The sequence below is a fragment of the Cyrtonyx montezumae genome, unplaced genomic scaffold, assembly GCF_038088225.1.
Source record: "Cyrtonyx montezumae isolate F1298 unplaced genomic scaffold, pur_monq_1.0 scaffold_1, whole genome shotgun sequence".
Lineage (NCBI taxonomy): Eukaryota > Metazoa > Chordata > Aves > Galliformes > Odontophoridae > Cyrtonyx > Cyrtonyx montezumae.
Window position 1 is genome coordinate 7169865 of NW_027071825.1, and position 20345 is coordinate 7190209.

Genomic DNA, 20345 nt, shown 5'->3' on the forward strand with positions numbered 1-20345 from the left:
AGCTGAAGCTGTTCTTCGATTTCAGGCCTTGGCTGTGTGTAGTTGTTTCTGCTTCGTAGGAAGTATCCAGGCATTGTGAAAGCAGCATACTTCCTTTGCTTCAAATATTGTGAGAGTGTAAGGATTTTCATATCGTTACATTTTCATTACAGTTCACAAAGCAGTGTGTACCAAAACACTTTTGCACTTGTATAGCTGTGTTTATACTGAAGTTTATAGCCATCAGGTATTTTAAGAAAAGGAAAACAAAATTGTATCCATTATCAAGTAGACCAGTTAAACCAGTGCAGCTCAGCCATTCTGTGTGCGTTGAGAACCAAGTTCATCTTGCTAGATTATTACTTCATGTCCTTTTGAGCAAGTATAAAGTAACTTCTCGCTTTCTGTGCAGCTTATAAGCATCCTGGTTGTAAAACCTGTGGCTTTTTTTTTGTTTGTTTGTTTGTTTCAGAGTGAAATATATTTGGGTTTTCTGAGAATCTCTTTTTCTCCATGCACAAATTCTTGTAAGATAGTTGTTTTCCAGGTTATATTTAGTTTAAGATTTATTTCTTTTCTCCCTTCCCCCAAATTACAGTAGCGTCCTCTCTGATTGTCAATCTGGTACTGCAGTACTTCATTGATCTCTGTCCCCTGATAGTTTGTCCTTGTATGTAGTTTTGCTGAGTGTGAAGTCTATATCTTTGAAGCTGATGAATTCTTCATGGAGGCCAGATGCACGGAGTTGTTCACGAGACATATATTAATATATATATGGATAAATGGATAAATATTCTGTAGCAGGCTTTTGCATTAATTCTGCCAATATGAAATGTATTAGTATGTCCTGCTGAAATGTGATATTAACATTTTCACCATGTGCAAGTGAACGATTGGATTGTCTGACATTTCAAATATTCTATTTATTACTGCTCTCAAGTTTGCAAGCTGCTGTTTTACTAGAGTACATGGATGGATGTATTCTGTTTGTATTTCTAATGGAGTATTTCATCCTAACGGATAGAATTATATGCAAAAATTAGCTTTAATCTTTAACACAAGGTCTGAACTGTGCTTGGCTTCTTTATTCTTCCATCAAGGTAGATGTTGTCTGGATGACCTTAAAAAAAAAAAAAAAAGCCTTATCTCATAAAGAGTTTAAATGCCTTTAGTCACATTACAAGGGAAAATGGTTCTGTTTCCTTGATCGTACTCGACACAACATCTTTGAAATTAATCTTGAGAAGTTCTCTGATTGATCTGGCTTTTTCTAGGTCACTGAGCTATATTTCCAAAGTGTTTATACAATCTATTGGAATCAATAAACAATTTAAACTGATGTAACTGCAGAATGTTTGCAAGTCCCAGGGAAAATTGAAAGTATGACAAAGAATACAGCTGTAGAAGTTTATTTTGTTTATCAGGACAAACAGTCATTGAAGTGAAATGACTTTCCTTTCAACACTGCAGTGCAATGCTGACACCTTAATCACATAAATAAGTAACCAGTCATTTTAAAAACATAGCATTGGTCATTTTAGGCAAATAGAATCCTTTTGTTTATGGCTCAAGAAGCTAAAGCCTATTTTTAAAACATTTCCAGTAGAAGAGTTAGCATCTCATAACAGCATTTCACTTCAGATTATGGGTGTTACATTTCAAGGCAGAATCTTATTTTAGTTTGCATTTTGGTGGATGTAAATATTAACATTACGACTTTAAATGTGGTTTAGACTCAATAGTTATTACTAAAATTAGACAATGATAATACTAGCAAAACTAATTAAAATAGGCTGATAGTGCTTTTAATCATACTTAAGGTTTTGATTCTATTTTTCCCTTGATAAATTAAGTTTGTGATGAATGTTGAGTGGCCAACATTTCTTATACCACAGCGCACACTAGTGGATTGATCAATGAAATCACCTGGAGAAAAAAATCTAATAGTTCTTGATTTAAGTAATTCGATTTTCTTCTTGTAGATGTAGCCAGATATTTTCTAAATGAATACAGTAGCAAACTGTGTTTCCCTTTTTCAAAAGTAAATGCACATATCTCCGAGGATATTTGTAGATTTGAGATTAATAACAATGATCTGAAATCTTACATAGGAATTTCATAAAATTTATTTCCCCAAGGTAATCTGTTCCAGCTTCTCACTGCCAGCAACCTGGATTTGGAAGAACAGCAGCCACTGTATAAATACAAGGGAAATGCCATGACTTCATTACTCTAGCTTTTATTTCTTAAATGGAAAAGACTATCTGCATCTAGAATGCAGATTTTTAAACGTGCACTTCAGATGTCCCTTAGCAGTAGTGTTTGCAAGGGCTAATTGGAAGCCACAAGGTGTTTTTAGGAGTTTTTTCACTCCTACCTGATGTGATTCATTCCAAGTGGTGTGTTTTAGCATGACTACAGGGTTAAGGTTTTATTCCAAATGCTGCTAGTGATAGAGCACATGCCTTGTAACGCTGTGCATCAAACTGAGTTTGACTGTGTTAAGGAAATGAATGCTCCTGCCTGCCTAAATGACTTAGACCTCTATTTTCTTTAAAGGCAGTGCTTTCTTCTCTTAACAAAATTCACACAAACCACTTTGCTTTCTTTTAGGAAAAATTATGTGAGCTCTTTTATTGCAACAAATCCTTACATTCTATATGCAAAGTAATTGAACTATATGGATTTGCCATACATGCTGTAGGATTTGAAATTAATTGTAAATGTTTGGGGTGCACATACAGATGTTTTAGCCAGCTCTGTGAAAATCCTTGCATGTAGTATACCAAAGATAAACAATGTTGGATGTCATTAGAAATACAGAAAATACATCCCCCCCTATAGATTATATGATTCATCCTCACAATATTGTGCCGTTTATTGGCACCCTTTCTTGGAAAGAAAAATAGAACTGCTCAGAGAAGGATGAATTGATTTAAGGGAACCCATAAACGGGCTGAAAATAGTGGGGCTGTTTAGAATATAGAGATTTTGGAGAACTAAGCAATAATAACTGAGTCCGTGTAAGTTAATTATACACAAAACAATAAAAGAATCAAAAGCAGAGAACTAGCCACTTTCTTCTCGTGTTGTTATGCAATAACAAGATAAGAGAAGTGGACAGAAAGGCTCACAGCCTTGGTCCCACAGACCTATCTAGAGCCTGTTGTAGAATCCTAAGATGGCATCATGATGTTTCTCTGCTGCATTGAATCTTTGAAGCCAGCTATCAAAGCACAGCCCTTCTCCTTGTGTTCCTAATGCATCCAGAGTGTGGACACCCAGTCCTGCCACTGGTTTTCCATTACATCAAATAGCAGGTGTCCATGGCTGATCTACAGCTGGCTGCTTGCCTGCTGACCCATATTCATATTAAGCATGAGTTTTCGTTTTATTTTCTTGGTGCAAATCAAGTTCTTGGATGTTAGGAAACATTGAAATGAAGATGCACAGTCGTGATTTGGTGCCCTGTTTCTATTCGCTCTGATAACATTTTTACTTAGATAATCCTCTAACTCCTTTTTCCCCAATGAATTCATTCTTGGTGTTTCTCTCGTTGCTTGGTTGGTTTTCATAATGCGTATTTGAGTGTACTAAAGTCTGGAGGTGGATGCATAAATAATCCCCTTCTCAAACTCTCGTTTGCTTCTCCTAACTGAATAACTGTTGATGTGAAATTTCCTCCAGCTTCTGAACTTCCTGAGAAGGATGAGAACATTATTTTTTTTTCCTATTGAATAAACTGGGGGAAAAAAAGTTCTGCGAAATATAAAAGGAGAAAATCCAAAAGTGGCTGTGGGTTTTAAGTTGCTCATATCAAGCGAACTATTTTTATTTTTGATGTATTAAAAAAAAAAAAAAAAAGCAGCTTATGATGCAGTTCCATCCTACAAAATAAGGATTATGAATTTGTAGTTTCTGAACTCCATGGTCTTTCCTATTTGCATGCACTGGGGTTATCTTTCTGTTGATTTGTTCCAGCCGAAAGAATTTTGCGTGTGTAATATTTGCTTTAAAAAGAGAAAAATGAAACCTGATCACTGGGAACAGAATAACTGTATAGCTTTTCTCTTCTGGAGGGACAAACAGGTGTTACAGAAATATGAACTGTTACAAAATCATCATTTTCTGTGCTTTGTATCTTATGCTGGAATCATAGATGCATGTTGTTTATGCAGTGCTTAAAATTGTTTATTTCCTTGTACCCCAGAGGAAAAAAAAGAATCAAATCTAAACACTGTGTATGTTCCAAATAGAAGGAAGTTATACATGCTTTAAAAAATAAAATTAAAATCAGAGGTAAAATCATGTTAGAGCTTTTCAATATGAATTATTTTTCTTTCCTCTTCCTCTTGCAGATTTAACTCTGGTTGGCCTCCACCAGTAAATGGAGATGAGATCCATAAAAGAGTGAAAAATATTTTAAGGACACACAGCGCTAGACAGCGCCTAGTGTTTGTAAGTTTGACTGCACACTAAGTCCTTTCTTTTTTCCAGGATGATTAAGGAAGACACCTAATCGTGCTTATAACCTTGAATTTATTATGATGTTGTCTTTTGAGATACACTTGATTGCGGAAATGTGAGTTTAATAAGTAAGCTGAACTCTTTATCACTGTTTTCAGCAGTAGCCTCCTTATGTGAAGCTTTTATGGCCAGGTGGCAACTTCATAAGGGTATAGAGGACAATTAAATTTTCTTTGTCTGATTCCTGTAGTTTCAGTGTAAGCAAAAATATGTTAGAGATCTATTACAGAACACCATGGCTTAACATGTTGTGCATCTGCACGTCAACAGCTGCTGGTGTCCAGCTGTTTGTAAGCTAATATTATTCTGCAGTTGTGTGTGGCTTTTCTTTTCTCTTTTTAATTGCCTGGCTTTAAATGAAATCTAACTGTGTTAAGCCTGGGATCAGAATATTTTGTCCTTGAGTCTGATGGAATTTTGAAGTCTGATTTTAGTCAAGTAGTCATTTTTTTGCTTTTTATTTTTTGCTCATTTATTTTGAGAAACCCACTCGTGGCACAAGATCTCCCTCAGCAAGGTTGTCCATCTGCAGAGAACTTAGGGTTCTTAAGTGTGAGATGAGGCAAAGGAAAGGTAAAAGACTGTAAGAGTGAGAGTAGGTAAGACTGAGATAAGGAGCTCTGATTAAATTTATGTTTTTGTCTGACAATCTACCACACTGATGTTATTGATTGGTTCAAAGAGAGACAATCCTCTCAAAGTGGAGAAAGATCTTCTTTTGCTTCAGCTTTCTTAGAAAAAGGAGTGTTGACAGAAATCTGCTTTGCTGCAGTTTTAGGCTGCTGTTGTTCCCCAGCTGTCCTCCTCACACCTTTGCCAGAGTTTACTGTGACTATGGGAAGCATGAGTGGGAGAGCCTTGGCCTCCCCCCCTCACATTTCAGTGCAGAAAAGGTAGGTGTAACAGTAGTGCACCAGCAGTTGAGCTGTGCTGCCTGAGATGCAATGACTACTGTGAACTCTTGGCAGAGGGCTGTGGCAAAAAACCAAGGTTGTTGTCTTAATCTGCTGCTGCATGATGTACTGAAGAACATCTGCCTTGGCTCTGAAGTCTTGATTTATTTATTTATTTATTTTTACTTATTTGTTTTCTCAGCTGTAGTCATCCTGGGCAGCTACTTGTGTTGCCTGTGTGCTGTCTTAACCTGATTATTTTCTCATTTCTGGTCAGTCTTTCTTTTCAGTTTAGCTGAGGCACTTTTCATTTTAAACCATTGAAAAACCCTTTCTCACACTAGCTATGATTGTTTGATCCAGTTCGTGTTGTGCCTTCCTCTGTTCGTATGCGAGCAGTGATGATTTTGTGAGCTGCCAAAAAGCTAGCGTGCATTGTTGTGCAGTGGGTGGATGAGGTAGATGGGTCACCTTGGAAGTGAGGGTTTAGCGAAGGAGGTGTAGAAACATTTAGATGTTGTACTGAGGGTCGTGGTTTGGTGGGAAATACAGGTGGCAGGTGGGTGGTTGGACTGGATGATCTTAGGGGATCTTTTCCAACCTTGCTGATTCTATGATTTTATGTACTTGCGATGGAGTGAGATTTCTGGCTTCAGTTTGGGGGCTCTTCCAAACTTTGAAAGGTTAAAAAGCATCTCTTACTGTTTTACTCCTAAGAATGTAATGCTAAACAACCATTCCCAGAAGCATCCATCTGTGTTTTCCAAAACCTTGTTTCCATACTGCTCTGTAAAAATAGTGTGAGTGGAGCTCTGCTGCAGGTTCCTTAGGGTGTCCGCTGCAGCTTTCTGCTGTGACATTCTGGCAGTATCATAATATTCCCATCTCTTTTCTTTCCAGAACATAATTTGCCTCCGGCAAATGCTGAAGAGTTTTATTTACTGCTGTACCCCATTTCCTTTACTCAGTACTGTGTAGCCTGCAACTGCTGAAGGAAAAGAGTTTTCCTGTTCACAAACATGCTTATTACCTGTATTGCAGTGCAATAAATTGTGTTAGATTTTTCCACATCCACACTCCTGCCATTCAGCTAGTTCTGCATCTTCTTGTTGTCTACCACTGTATTTATTGTCTTTTCTACCGGGCTTGTGTTACCAACAAGTTGGATTATTTTAACTTCGTAATCTCTTTTCCAGTTATTTCTGATGTAGTGTGGAAGGTAGTTTTGTTTACTAATCTTTGCATCAATTAGCTCTTCTGCTGCAATCATCTCTGAATGCCATCTCTTCAGTGGTGTCCTTTCCTTTCAGAGCAGGCAGAACATGATTGTATCTGTGTGGATGGAATTTCTACCATCCTACCTCAGGTGGGCAGCTGGCTTACTTCAAATGAGATATTCTGTCTCATACATACCTAAGAGGGTAAATAAGGGTTTATTAAAGTCAAGATGGCATTTGGAAGGTAAGATTGCTTTCTAGCAGCTCCTAAGAAATCCACTCAAGGATCCTTAACATCTATTACAGGTGTTTTTAAAAAGCTGGACAAGCATGTTCTCTGCCTGGTGTATGGAATGGGAAATGCACAGATGTGTAGAATGCTTCTGTTTATTAAAATGCATTATGTGAATGATGGTAGCTTAGTGGAAAAGCTGTTAATGAGAAGTTTGTGGTTCTTTCTCCTGTCTTTCTAAAGAAACAAAACTAAAGCAGTAAGCAGTAGGTTTCATTGCATTTAACCCACGTGTTTTTGGGTTATTGAAGCTTATGCTGTCTGCATGGTTCTTTAGGTCTACAATGTCTAGAAATTCTTTCCAGTTTATTACCTGAAAATTATTAGCTGAGTTATGCTGAACTTAATTAAAAGTGTTCATAAATAGCATTTGGCTCATTACACTTTGTCCCTTTTTCCCCCAAGAAATGTAAGCACTTTAATAGTTTTCTAAGTGGAAAGAAAGTATTTTTGAAATGAGATCATTGTAATCAGAAACCAAGATAATGAGAATTTGATTTCTGTTTTTGTTTTTTTTTAGGATGAAAGTAACTCATCAAAAGGAAACTCGGCTAAGACAAGAGAATCTTCACATAAAGCACCCGTATCCATGAGTGATCTGCGGAGCAGGTATGGAGTTTTCCTCTGACAAACAAAGAACCATCATTATATTGCCCCTTAAATACAAAGAATTCTCTTCCTATTTAGCTGTGTTTTACATTAAATTTACCAAGCTTTTCCACCTAAAAGGGAAATAAAGTTAATTATTATTATACCGTTCATTCTGTTTGGCTTTGTGTCAGTATAATCTTCATTAAATTCTGATTTTGGTACTGGACTGGGTCATAAAAATGATCCACAGGCAGTAGCTGTTGGATTTTATCAGTGAGAGAGTAAATAACTGCAACTTTAAAAAATAGCTGTTTGGTTATCTTTTCTTAAAGTTACAGGAGTGCAAAAGAAATTTGAAGCTTTATTTAGTAATAGGGCTTTCTTTGCTTTTTCCAAAACACATGCTTGGAAAAGAGAAGCATCTTAGAAAACAGTGCAAATACATAGAACATGGTCTGGGGATGTCTTATTTCAGAAAGCATTCTTGCTTCTATGGGCTAACTATTGTGTGTTGCCCTCACATGTATAATTAGGTTTTCTTTTGAGAATGTTACTTGTAAAGGCACCAGTTGATTTGATTTTTTACCACTTCTGTAGCGTAAGTTCTCAATACTGATCTTCTCAGTACTGATAATGTCTGTGTATGCACACAGTATTCTGTAGAACAGTTTGTGTACTTGCTAAAGGGAAGGTATGAAGTAATGCAGAGCATTTTTAGGGTTGTATGGATTTTCTGGTTTTCTTTATGTTAGACAAAACTCCTGGAACTGTGGTGCTAAATCTGAGAGAGCTTGCACTTGAGGGAAAAAAAGAAAAAACAGAAAAGAGATTTTACTTTTATAATTAATTGTAGTGCACATTTTTTTTAAGATAGGCCTCCCAGATCATCTCTGTATTTCATGGAATAGAGGGTTAGCTCAATGTGCAGATCACAGTGAACTGTGATTAGTGTGCTCTGAAATGTTCGTTTACTTGTTGGCTTCTCAGCTTCTTCCATGCAAGGGATCCAGTCAGTCTTGGACTTCCACGGGGATGTGGAGTTGCTACAGAGGTTGTCAGTGTTTCTGTACCTGAGCTCACTCTTGTTTTCTGCCTGTAGCCTATTTGCCTCCTTATCCGTTGTGCAGAGAGCTGTCGCAATTAAATTGTGTAGGATGTGTTTCTGAAAGTGCGAGTTTTTGTTCCAAGGCAGCTTTGGGAGTTTGAGATGGATGCTGAGACTGCAGACTATGAAAACAAAAAAAGAACAAATCCTAATACTGGAGAATCAAGTGATGGGTTATGAAATGTGGCACTCAACTTGGTAAAAGACCATTCCTTGGGTTTAGAGGCCAGCAGCACTAATCCCATTTGCTGAAGGGTGAGACATAAAAGGGCTCAGGACAGTCTGATTGCTGAGCATTCAACACAGTGCTCGTAAACAGGATGCAAGGATGGAGACAGAGTTCACAGAAGGACACGGTACTGTCAACCAAATGTTGGCAGTAAAGCAGGTGATTCAGAACCACTGAGAGCAGGGAAGAGGTCCATGTTTTGTGAAATATTTAGTATATGATTCACTCAGAAAGGAACTTCTGGGACTCTTAAAGGAGATGTATGACGGAAGAAAAGCATCTGACAGGTATTTCAGAGCAGGGAGTTGCGTGCAGAAATCCTGCTGTTAATATGATTTGTGAGTGTAATTACCAGATTGTTTAGCTCAGGTTGTCAGTCAGTTTCTAGTCAAGACAGAGGACGGACTCTTCTCTAGGTGGGCTCTATCTGTGTCTACACTAGTGCTGAGCATCTGGTGTGCAAGGACAAAAACAAAGCTAAAGCGTGCCCGCTTTCAGTTCTTTGTAAGAAGCAGAATGAGGAATTTGTGGAAGTTGCTATTGTTCTTTGAGGCTTTCTTATACTGCAGTTAAATTGGTTGGATTTTGAGTGTCTCTCTGTAGATTAAGCTTTCAGTAGATGAAAATGAAAGTACAAAGCTGACTACAGGAGATGGACTCCAAGGAAAATGATGCTAAAGCTGTTTATTGTATAGTTGCAAGTTTTGTTCTTATTTGTTGGTCTGAGAGTTCTGTGTCAGAACTGAGGTGACCCAGACTGGGGAAAGGAGAGGGTAAAAGTTCAGTTGTTGATGGGTGTCCAGAGCATTGGCTTGTCTACATTTAACATAGACCAATATAACTTTGCTATTGATTTTACCGTTTGGTAGGTTGGTTTCATTGCTTCCAAACTGTGGAGAGCAGATCACCCTCTCCAGGATGATGAGTAGGTTTAAATTTTCTTCATGCTGTTGGCTGACTCTAAAATGTTCAGGCTTTTTCTGAAAAAGTGGAAGCTGACCTTTCTCCTCCTTTAATATTGCAGCCTTATAGAAATCTTTTTTAATGAGGTATAGGTTGGTATCAGTGTAATACTTCTTTTGTTTTCCATGGGAGAACAGAAGCTCATGAATTTAAAAAACTCCGACCACTGATCTTTCTCTTCTTGGCTCACATTTTCCTATCTTCAATTGAAAACCTTGTGATTTAATGCAGCTAGCTACAAGCATTTGTGTCCTTTGACACAAGCAGTCTTCCAGTTTCATCATATATGCTTACTGGTACAAACTTGAGTACGAAGTTTTGAGGATTGGTTCTACCATAGTAGATTGATAAATGGCACTTATCTAACACAATGGGAAACTTCCCTGTGATGTGTTAGCCATTTCCCAAGTGAAGGTGGTCACCATTTCCCATTTCTTTTCCCAGATTGAGAACATTATTGAAAGGCTGAAGATAACTCAGTCCTAATTGTGTCATAAGTGCCTAAATATCTGAGCAGATGTGACAAATATCACCTCAGTAGTTATTTTCTGCTGATGATTTTTCATCTACTTGTTTCATGCTTTATTATAGGAAAATGGCTCATTTCATTATATAACATGATCCTTTGTTTCAAAAGTCTCAAGAGAAGACACAGTCGTGAAGTTTAGATATACATGCTTTGAATTTGTCAGTGTTTTGTAATGATTCTCAGAGAATAAATTTTATTTCATAGATAAGGGAAATAATTTCTCTAAGTAAACAGACTGCATTTGGTATTGAAGTGGAGACAAATAAGATGGGGTGGGGAAGGAATGCTTGATTGTCATTATGTCATAATGTATTTGGTAGAATGCTTAATCCAAGATGCTTCCGATAGAATACTTTACTGCTGCAACCACAGTAATTTAATATACCCCTGATAGATTGTCTTCGTATTGAAATAGCTGCTTGTGGTTACATTTTGACCTTCAAAGGACACAGAAATCCGACTGTTGCTCTTGCACAGGCTCAGTGCCTAGTCACACTGACTATCAAAATGCAGCAAAATGACTGCATGCTCTTTGAGAATTAATTCTTTCTCTTTGGGAGGTATTACCAAGTGCACGTGGTCAGGTAGGGGAGACTGGCTGAATAATGTGGGGTGGGCTCCCATTGACGAGAAGTAGCTGCAGTGCAGATTTTGTCTCAATCTGTGAAAGGTAACCTGTAGTTAGCAGCTTTACACTTGGATTTCTGCTGGCTTTGTACTTCTGATTCCTCTCATTTATCTCAATTTGATCTTTTTTTCTTTTTTTTCTTTTTTTTTTCTGTTGATAGTTCACCAGTGCAGCAGAACATCACTGTTCACTTGGATGATGGTGAATTCTGGTCTAACCGTGCAGCTGTATACAAAGGGAAGCCTCGCAGAGCAATCTTTGAAGACAGTCTTCAGAAAATATATAGAAACATGTACCAAAAAGCTTCTGGCACTATTTCAGAGCAAAAAGCATAACTCCTGCTAGCAATTCAGCTGAAAATGCACAGTACACGACGTTGATATTTCTTAACAAAACTTTTTTTTCTATGTGACAAATATTTGTACTCTATTTTTAAGGTGTAACTATGGCTGGGCAGGATTTTGGGGAAATGGAGTTTTGGCCTGGGTTGCTAAATGAATGGTATTAGCAGCACCCCAATGCTTCTGCTCCAAATTTAAACAAAAGGACTTAACAAACAGCAAAAAAAAAAAAAGCCCTAAGGCCCTCCACAGTTTATGAGGATGGTGTTGCTCCTTTGAGGCTCTCAGAGGATAGTCATTTTCAAGACTAATATGTCTGCAGGACATTCCTGCCTGACGTGGGTCAGCTTTCAGCCGCAGTCAATTATGATTTAAATAATTAAATCTATAGAGTAATGTAAGAAACAGTAAGTCCTAGTGTTCAGAGAGGGTATCTAAAGGAGAGAGCAAGTGTGAGTGTTGATAGGAATAGTCTGCTCTGGGAAAGAGGGAATTTGAATCGTTTTCTAGAAAATCAGCTTTGGATTGTTTGTTTCTGAGAAAGGCAGAAGGAAGACTCCAACAGTGACCCACAGGCATGCTTTCAAAGAGGTTTCAAGCACCTTTAGTCAAGGAATTGTCAAATAATGTCAAATTTTAAAAGAAACCCACCCAAACCAGCAGTCTGTCTTACAAGTAAGGGTTTCTTCACATATTGTGTGTTTGAAAGTTTCCAGGTTTTCTTGAATGCAGTTCTGACATTTGCAAATATACCTGTAGTTTTTAAAAATACAAACGAGAAAGGAGTGAGGAGGGGGGAAAAAACTGGAGCGAGGTAGTCAGCAAGCTCATATACCCAGTACAGGCCTTCTGAAGTTCCTGCATCACAATCCCACCTCGTTTGGAGCCCGTTCTTCCCAGCCTGCTGGGATCCTGTTGGCAGAAATCACATCCTTTCTGCTAAAGGCCACCAAATGTTCATCAGCAGTTCAATGCTATCCCGAGGGATGGAACCTTTTCAGCCTTGCATTGAACAGATCCCACATTAGCAAGCCAGGGCAAGTTGCCCATCTATTGAAAAACTGAATGCTTTAAAAGGGCAAGAGTGTCCATCTCCTGCTTCCTTTTAGAATGAGGGGGTGGGGAACACATGCGTATTCTGGCTCCTTCCCTAACTAAGTGAACAGATTCACTTCTACCAATGCCATTTTACCTGTTACGATTGGATAAAAGATAAAGCTTGCAGTACAGATGGCAGAACATATGACTGTTACCTGCCAGCACGCCTAGATAAACAAAAAGTTGGTCTACTCTGCCTTCCGTCCTTTAATGCTGAGACAACATAATTGATTTGAGAAAGCAGTTGGTGAGCAATTATGCTGTTGGGAAAGCGCACTGAAAGGCTGCGAGCTTCTGCTGCAGGAAAGGGGACTCTCAGAGGTAGCATCTTCCACACATACCTGTCTATTCCTTGTAACAGTTAAGCAAGTTGAAGTGGATTAACACTGATCACTTCCTGTCCCTGCTGCCATTTAACACATTAGTGCTTTCAAAGGGCATTAGCTGTGCAACCAGGGAACTGTTGAGGCACTCTGTGAAGAACTAGCATGCTCTATTTTTCTTTCTTTCTTTCTTGTTTCAGACAGGAGAAGTAAAACTTACCTAAGCCATGCATGACCTTGGTGTATTGTGTTACCAGTACTTGGTATTCAATCTTTATTATGTTCCCATGACCACTCCAGAAAGGAGGGGATTCTGTCATGTTGCTCATGGAAAAATAAGCTCAAGGCACAAGCAGGGAATGAGAGAGGTTGGAGGCCACTGTGAAAAACCAAGATAAGGTTTTGGAGGGATCCAGAGGACCGAACTGAAGAATCACAGCATACGGTAAAATGACAACTTACAGTTTTTCCTCGTGGGCTAAAACTAGATGGGAGAAACAAAAAGCACTGCGTGCTGAATTCTGACCAGTGTGAACATTCTCACTGAAGCCTTTGTATGCAGCGTAACAAGTGAAGCAGATCAGCTCAGAGTGTTGCTGGCCCTGCTCCAGCTGCAGAGAGAGGTGGTGTGTACGTCTCTGTGCATCAGCTGCTGCAGGATATGTGTTTCTCTCTTGGGTCAGAGTCATTCCACAGCTTATATGCTGTGATACTGCATACAGTTCTCTTCCAAGCGCTGTGCTGGAAATCCAGACTGGTTAACGGAAAGCTTTTCTATGAAATGTGACTTCAGACCCAAAGTACTCTATCTGTCCATAAAATCTGCAAGCCACTTGTTTTTTAAAAGCTTTTGGCCCCTTCTCTGTTTGCTCGGCTAACCCTCCAATTAATATGCATGCAGCTCGAGTGCACTGAGCACTGCTGCTCCTTTGCTACTGCAGTATGCGATAAGTATAGGTTCAGGCAGCGAACCAACATAGTAATAAACTGTAATTGTTTCGTGCACCTTGCCTTCTAATACAATTTAAATCCCTTCTATCAAATGCAAATTTCTAGGTTCCTGAGTGGAGCTTTAAATAGCATTTTCTATGCTCATTCCTTATCTTTTGCCATCCACAAAGTGGTCTGTTGGTGACAGTGGGATGGCATCGTTCCACCTCCATCGTTTTACCTCCTAAAGGAAAGCTGCCTACTCAAATCTAGAAATAATGGGCTAGATTAAGAGAGAATTAGTGGGGTTTTTTGTACAGACTATCTCTTTCTCTTGCCCTCCCCAAGCTATTATAACCCACAAGTATTATCGCCAAACGTTTTTCAGCATCCCATGTTGCTTGCAGTATGCAGTCTAATCAGTGTAATATTTTAATCACTTTCATTTTAATAAATCAGAGTCTTCTTCCAGCTTGCTCCCTTTCCTACAAAGAACTTGAGATGGCTCACTAGGTGTATAGTTTGTGTACTCATTGAGTGGAATGCCAAATTCTTTGCTGAGTGGCAGTTGCTCTGGAAATCACTTAGTCACTGACCTGCTGTGGGTTAAATGCAAAAATATCCAACTTATTAATGATTTGCCTCATCAGGGCTTTCAACAAGATGCAGGGAAGCTTAAGTTGGTCCACTGGAAACAAGAGGCAAAGTAAGGAACAGTCTTATGAGGTAGTTGGGTGGCAGTGTTTGTATCCCAGATCTGAAGAGGCTTGGAAGATGAGTGCTGTTATTTAGTTCGTGCATCATGTTTGAACTTTACTGTTACTTAGTAGGCTGCCAGAATGGAGAGAAATCTACCTGTTGGGGTTGGGAACCTATTTCTGGGTATAAAATAACAGACGTTTTAGCTCTGCTCAGTATTAAATAGTCTGTGCTAAACTCCCTTTCATTACCTCAGCTGGAAAATGGGAAGTTTGTGCTCTACTGAAGCTTAATTAAATGACTATAAAGTGCTTTGGGATCCTGAATTGAATGTTACTGAAATGTTCTTGTGGAAGCCTGGCTGAAAATTCCCATCTCATCCTCAGGTTACTAAAGAGGCCTTATTCTAAAGTTCTCAGATTTATTGTATTTTAATCAGAGCGTTATTAAGCAAGTCTTAAACTTATCAAGGTAGAAACCTTATATATTTAAAAGAAGACTGTTGAAGAAGGCAGTGTTTCACTACAGATCTTTACTGCAGATCTTCCCACAGTGGGCATCCTACACGGTTTATGTCTCTTGAGTGATCGAGACTCACCGTACTCACAACTCATACTTCAAGGGACGCAAACCAGCACTGTTAACGTCTTTCATGTTGTGTTCATCCCCTCCCCAAGAAGTAAGGGCTTGCAGTGTTGTGTGCAACTCAGCAATGGGAAGGGTTGTGTGGTGCGAGGCACAGCCTGTTACGTAGTGCTGATCTTCCTGATCTTTAAACTGAAAAGTATTTTCTGGAACACTGAGCTGGGCAGCAAAATTCTTATCTTTTTAGCAGTGGCTACTTGATTGTATGAATCTTGTAACGTGGAATCTCTGGGTCATAGAAGAAACAGCCATTAAGCTAATTACTTCTCTGTTACAAGGTGATTATTATCAGGATGCTGACAATGTATCAAGATGTTTTTGGGAGGCAAGAAATTTAGGAAACCCTTAAATCAGTGGAACTTCGCTTCTTCACTGCTTGGCTGCAGTGAAAGCAATCGGATCTAAGGGAGAACAGCGTTTCTGTGGCTTATATTAATGAGCTACCTCAGTGATAAGAATGGTGTCTGGTTTTGGTGATGGCCTCTGATTGCAACAGAGGACCGGTCTCTACCCAGTTCCCTCGAGTTTCCATAAACTAATGTTGTGGGAAGTGATAACAGCATCTAATAGCCCACCCTGTAACAGAAAAGGGAATCTTAAGCACAAACCCAGGTGCTGTTCTTGGTTTCTGCTGTTTGCTCATGGAATCGAAAGCATCATCAGCCAAGACCCTTAAAAACTCGGACTGTAGCTCCTTCTGTTAACAACGTTGGCTTGCCAAAGACATGTGATTTGTTCCTTGTATTTGTCTTCAGAGAGAAAATTCTCTGAAGTGCAGTGATAATTTGTCTGGATGACAACGTGGAGGAGCTGCAATCCTTCTCCTTGCTTGATCAATGCGGAGATTGTGCTGTTTTTGTGTTTGTTTCCATGCAGCTCTGGGCATTAATCGCCTTCTCACATCCTCAGGGTGTTTGCTGTTGCCCATCACGGTCCCCTTTGGCTCATGAGGACTTCCTACTCCTTATGAAAGCTGATTTGGCCAAATATTGGTGTAACAGCGTGGGACGGGGCAGGGGTGGGATCTGGGAGCGTGCTGGGGAATGGCTTTCCACGCTTCCTGCACTTGTGTGCCATAGCTTTCCAGTCTACACAACAACATAAATAGGTGAAGTAACAGAAGCACCGCTCACACAGCTGAGTTCTGATGCTTCTTTATTTGTATCGTTGCCCTGGCTTGACTTTCTGCTGCAGTGTTGTGTGGTGTTACTGTGACTGTAGTTGCGTGAACTGTCTCATTCAGAGCTCCACCAGTGAACATTTGCTGAGAGGTTCCTTTCCCTGTCTGCCTTGTTTTCACCACAGCCATCTAGTGTTTACATATATTTCAGCCTCTGTGCCATTTTTTGAAGGCTTTATTTGTCTCATTTACGTTTTTGGTTCGGATAATACTTAAATATGAAATCCATCTGCGGAGCATATTGTATACTCACGTTGAGGGGTAAAACCAGTTTTTAATTAAAATTTTATACAGCGCTTGTATTTCACTTTGTCCTCTTTTATTATGAAACACTTCAATCTTCCTCCTAAAACACATATGTCTTGTGCGTTTCAAGATGTTCCTCGTTGCTCATGCAGAACCGCTTTCTGAGCTCTGTCAGCAGAGCGCCATATGTTCTGGGCTTCATTTAGCTCCTCTGGCGTCCGCGTAGGCAGCATATTGCACGTAAGGCAGCTAAGCTCCGCTCCATTCTCGTCTTTGTAAACTTGTCAAGAGATGAAAAAAGCAGGGAGAAGAAAACACTGAATAATACCGGAGTGATTTGAATGATCAATAAGTTAGGGCAACGTGGCCAATCGGAACGGAGGCCTCTTGTGTACTTGGGGATTTTCCTTAATGGCGGCTTATGCGCGGCCTTCAAAGTGACGCAGCCCTCAGTGCTCGCCCGCCTTACACCCAGAATGAGTGCTGGAGACTAAGATACAACCCGAGCCATTTGGCGGTGACAGGCATTGTAAGCTCCCTTAATTTTGCCTTGATCTGTTAGCATTACATTTAAACAAACGTGAGTAATAGCAGATGGGTACATGAAGGGATTGTGCACCTCCTTTCTGTCTCCTGACTTTGTGGGAAATCAGTCCGGCCTGTTTAGCTGCCACATACAGAAAAGGCAGAGATCCTGAGGCTGATGGTGCCCTTGCGGAGTTGCTTTTTTGTATTTTATTTTATTTTAAGCCCTTTTTCTCACCGATCTATTTCTGTTTCCTCCCTGCCCACCATAAGCCAGTAGGTGCCATCAGTCTTTAATACAACACCGGTACGTAGGAGCACAGCCCCGACTGCTTATTGATAGCAGTCATACATTGTCAGATGCTGATCTTATCTGCCAAATGCTTTTCAGCACCGCTGCGGTGACTGTGACAGAGGGCCAAAGTATTTCTGCAGTTCTCTTCTGTAACTAGAGCTTAAAAATCAAGACAGAGGGGGGAAAAAAGAACAAAACTCACTGAGCAAAAGGAAGGAACGTGTGTTAAACCATTCCCCCTTTGCTGAGGTCTGAGGCCGAAGGGCTGCGGGGTGGCAGGAGAGCAAACCTGGCGGAAGTGACAGGCAGCTCCACTCCTGGGACTCTTATTTACATATGTTTAAAACAAACAGAAAAGCTGCCTTTGTTCCCCGGGAAAATCTATTTACTTGGCATTCAGCTCGTGTTGGAGCCGGAACTGCTTTCGTGGAAGACATCGAAACAAAGCAACTGACATTTCTGCTGTGATGCGAAGCTGAAGCTAAGATTTAATTTAGGAATATGAAAGTAAACTGAAACTACCTCCAATTTAAAAGTAGTTTTGTTTTGTTTTTAATGACCTTAAAAGTTTGGTGAAGTTTTTTCCCCTTCCCTCCAGGACTAGAAGAAATTATAACAGTAATCTTACTTAGAGCTGGAAGTCTGCAGAGACAGTGGCTGTAGGTTAATGAAAAATTGACACTGCTACTTGCCTGCGCTTCCAGCAGAATGTTTTTCCTTCAAACTGATGTGAACTATTGCACTGCGTGAGTTGGTTATAAGCCTCACATATTAAATGGAATGCTTCTTTTGTGGAGGCTACAGGAACGAGTCACGGCTCAATGTTCTGCGCTGCATTCCTGTTTGGAGTGGGTGCAACAAAAAAGCAGAAAGCAGCTGGAGGAATTGCCCCAACTATCACCAGGTCAGTGCTGAGTGCTGTTGGCCCAGCCCAGCAGTAGTCCCATGGAGCAGGAGTTGGGTGCTGCGTGTGGCAGTGTGACATCCTGGGGCTCCTGAGGTGTTGTTCACGTGCCCTCTCTGGGAGCATTTCTGCTCTGTGCTTCTGCACAGCTTCTTTTGCAGAAATTGTGCACACAAATGGCACGAACTTAGCAGCTCACACTGACTTGGTTTGCACTCTGACATCTTAATATCTCTGCTTGTTGTCCTTGGCACGGCAGTGCCATCTGGTCTTGCTTGGACAGCTTATCAGTAATGTTGCGCCGCGTGATAGTTCAGTTCTTGCTTCTGACACCTTGGGCTGCGCCCGAGTGGCACACTGCTACCTCAGTGCCAGCCTTTGACCAGATGGCACCTGCTGAAATAGCATCTCCCATCTACTGTGATGGAGATGAATAGACAGAGGTGCTGGAAACTTAGACATGGGGGCAGGGAAGGCATTCTGTGCGATTTTTTGGTTGGGAATTGAAGAGCTGCTGGTTGCCCTGCTGCACTTGAATGTCTTCAAGTCTTTATAAGTCTCTGAAGAGTGCCCAGTATGGGGCTGTTCCAGGGCAGAATCATTTTCCTACTCAAGGGGTTTCAAAACTCATTGGGTGAGGGAAAGGAGGAAAAAAACTGCACGGCTTTGGGGGCTAGGGGGTACACTTGGGAAATGGCAGAGAAAATGCTTTCCTCACGTGTTAAAATTGTATTCAGGCTTACGCAGCATTGATGGCTTTTTTAATACTTCAAAAGAATCAGGAAGGCTTTGTCACAAAGCGCTGAAACGTTCGGTTTGATGCCGGCCAGTTTCACATGTGAGGTTGTGCTGCTTCTGGGAGATGCACGAATGCACGCTCAGAAATCCTCTTGCCGATACGTCAGCATTTTGAAGCTGCTAAAGCTTGAGGGTAGCAGGGTTGTTCTCTTTTGTCTGGTGTTTAAAACGTTGCTTCTGCCCCTGTGTCTGGTGTGACAAGATGAATGCGCTGAAGGTAAGACGTTGTTTTTTTGTTTTTGCTGGAGAAATGCTTCTTGACTACGTAATCCAAAATGATTTTAAGCGATCTTTTCCTCTCCCCACCCAGAGAGGGAGAGGAGTGCTATGCCGGTGTTGGAAGCGCTGGCGTGTGGGAAATGGACACATGAGCTGAGGTGTTTGTGGGATCCCATTGCCTGGGATGCCCCAGCCCAGTGCTGGGAACTTGGGGAACGCTCTGCAGTGGTGGGAGCTGCACCAGAGCTGGGCTACACGTTGAGATTCGTGATACAAACAAAGCAATGAAAAGCAACTGGGACATTAAGCTTTTGCATTATTGCTTGCACTAAAAGTAGGCAAAATCTGCTATGTTCTTTGGTATCTAGTTATCATTCATTTTTATTTGCTCTGATGTAAGGAAGGGAATAACCCTACACAAGGGGGAAAAAAGCAGAAGAAAAGAAGCACTGCCACATACTCTCACAGGTGTGTTTGTTTTTGTAGTAGTGACCAGGACAGTCCTCCATACCTGCCCGTGTCCACCCCTCCCTCAGACTCCTGTGCGTTTTACCCCGATGCATTTCCTCCCATAGGAATACAGGAGAGAAATGCTGCCCGCAGGGATCAGCTGAAGATCCTGGGTAGCACCACACAGCCTAGAAGTGACTTCCAGCTGTGGTTCACCTGCATGCCCCTGCTTCCTCTGGCCCAGAGAATGAGTGCAAGGAACCAGAGACAACACAGAGCCCTGCTTACTAACACTCTCCATCCTGCTGAAATGTATGTATGGCATTTCATTTCATTCCTTCGTAATAAACTGTGCCTACCGTAGCATATATTCTTTTAAATAACATTTTAAAATATTTTCTGGTAAATTAAAGTGATGACATGTTTGTAGGGTTCATTGTTAATTTCATTTCCTTTGGCTCAGTCGGCCAGATAAAATGCAATGTTATTAATCTTTGTATAAAAGAAGATCCTTTGCCGAACAGTAATAAATGATCTTGATAGATTTGTCAGGAAAATGAATGATAATCATTTGCAGATAGACACGAGCCTAGTCTGGAAGATTAATAAGAAAATATGTATTGGCATCGTTAATAACATCTGCTGCCAATGGACTTGTATATTGGTTACAGCCCTGAAAGGGATGCGTTCCCGTTAGGATATTGCAATCCGTCAGCACGGTGAGGAGCGAGGCTGCTGT

The 20345-nt window shown here is 40.4% G+C and overlaps 1 protein-coding gene across 1 annotated transcript in view; it reads left to right on the forward strand.

The window, feature by feature from the left end:
- The window catches only part of SPATA6 (spermatogenesis associated 6), a 35256-nt gene extending 23436 nt beyond the window's left edge, over window positions 1–11820 (forward strand). Inside the window, exons 11-13 of the mRNA XM_065739195.1 lie at window positions 4338–4437; window positions 7429–7517; window positions 11114–11820. Coding sequence (XP_065595267.1) covers window positions 4338–4437; window positions 7429–7517; window positions 11114–11288 — 364 coding nt within the window. The 3' untranslated portion in view covers window positions 11289–11820. The remainder of the gene's footprint in view (window positions 1–4337; window positions 4438–7428; window positions 7518–11113) is intronic.
- The last annotated feature ends 8525 nt before the right edge of the window (window positions 11821–20345 follow it).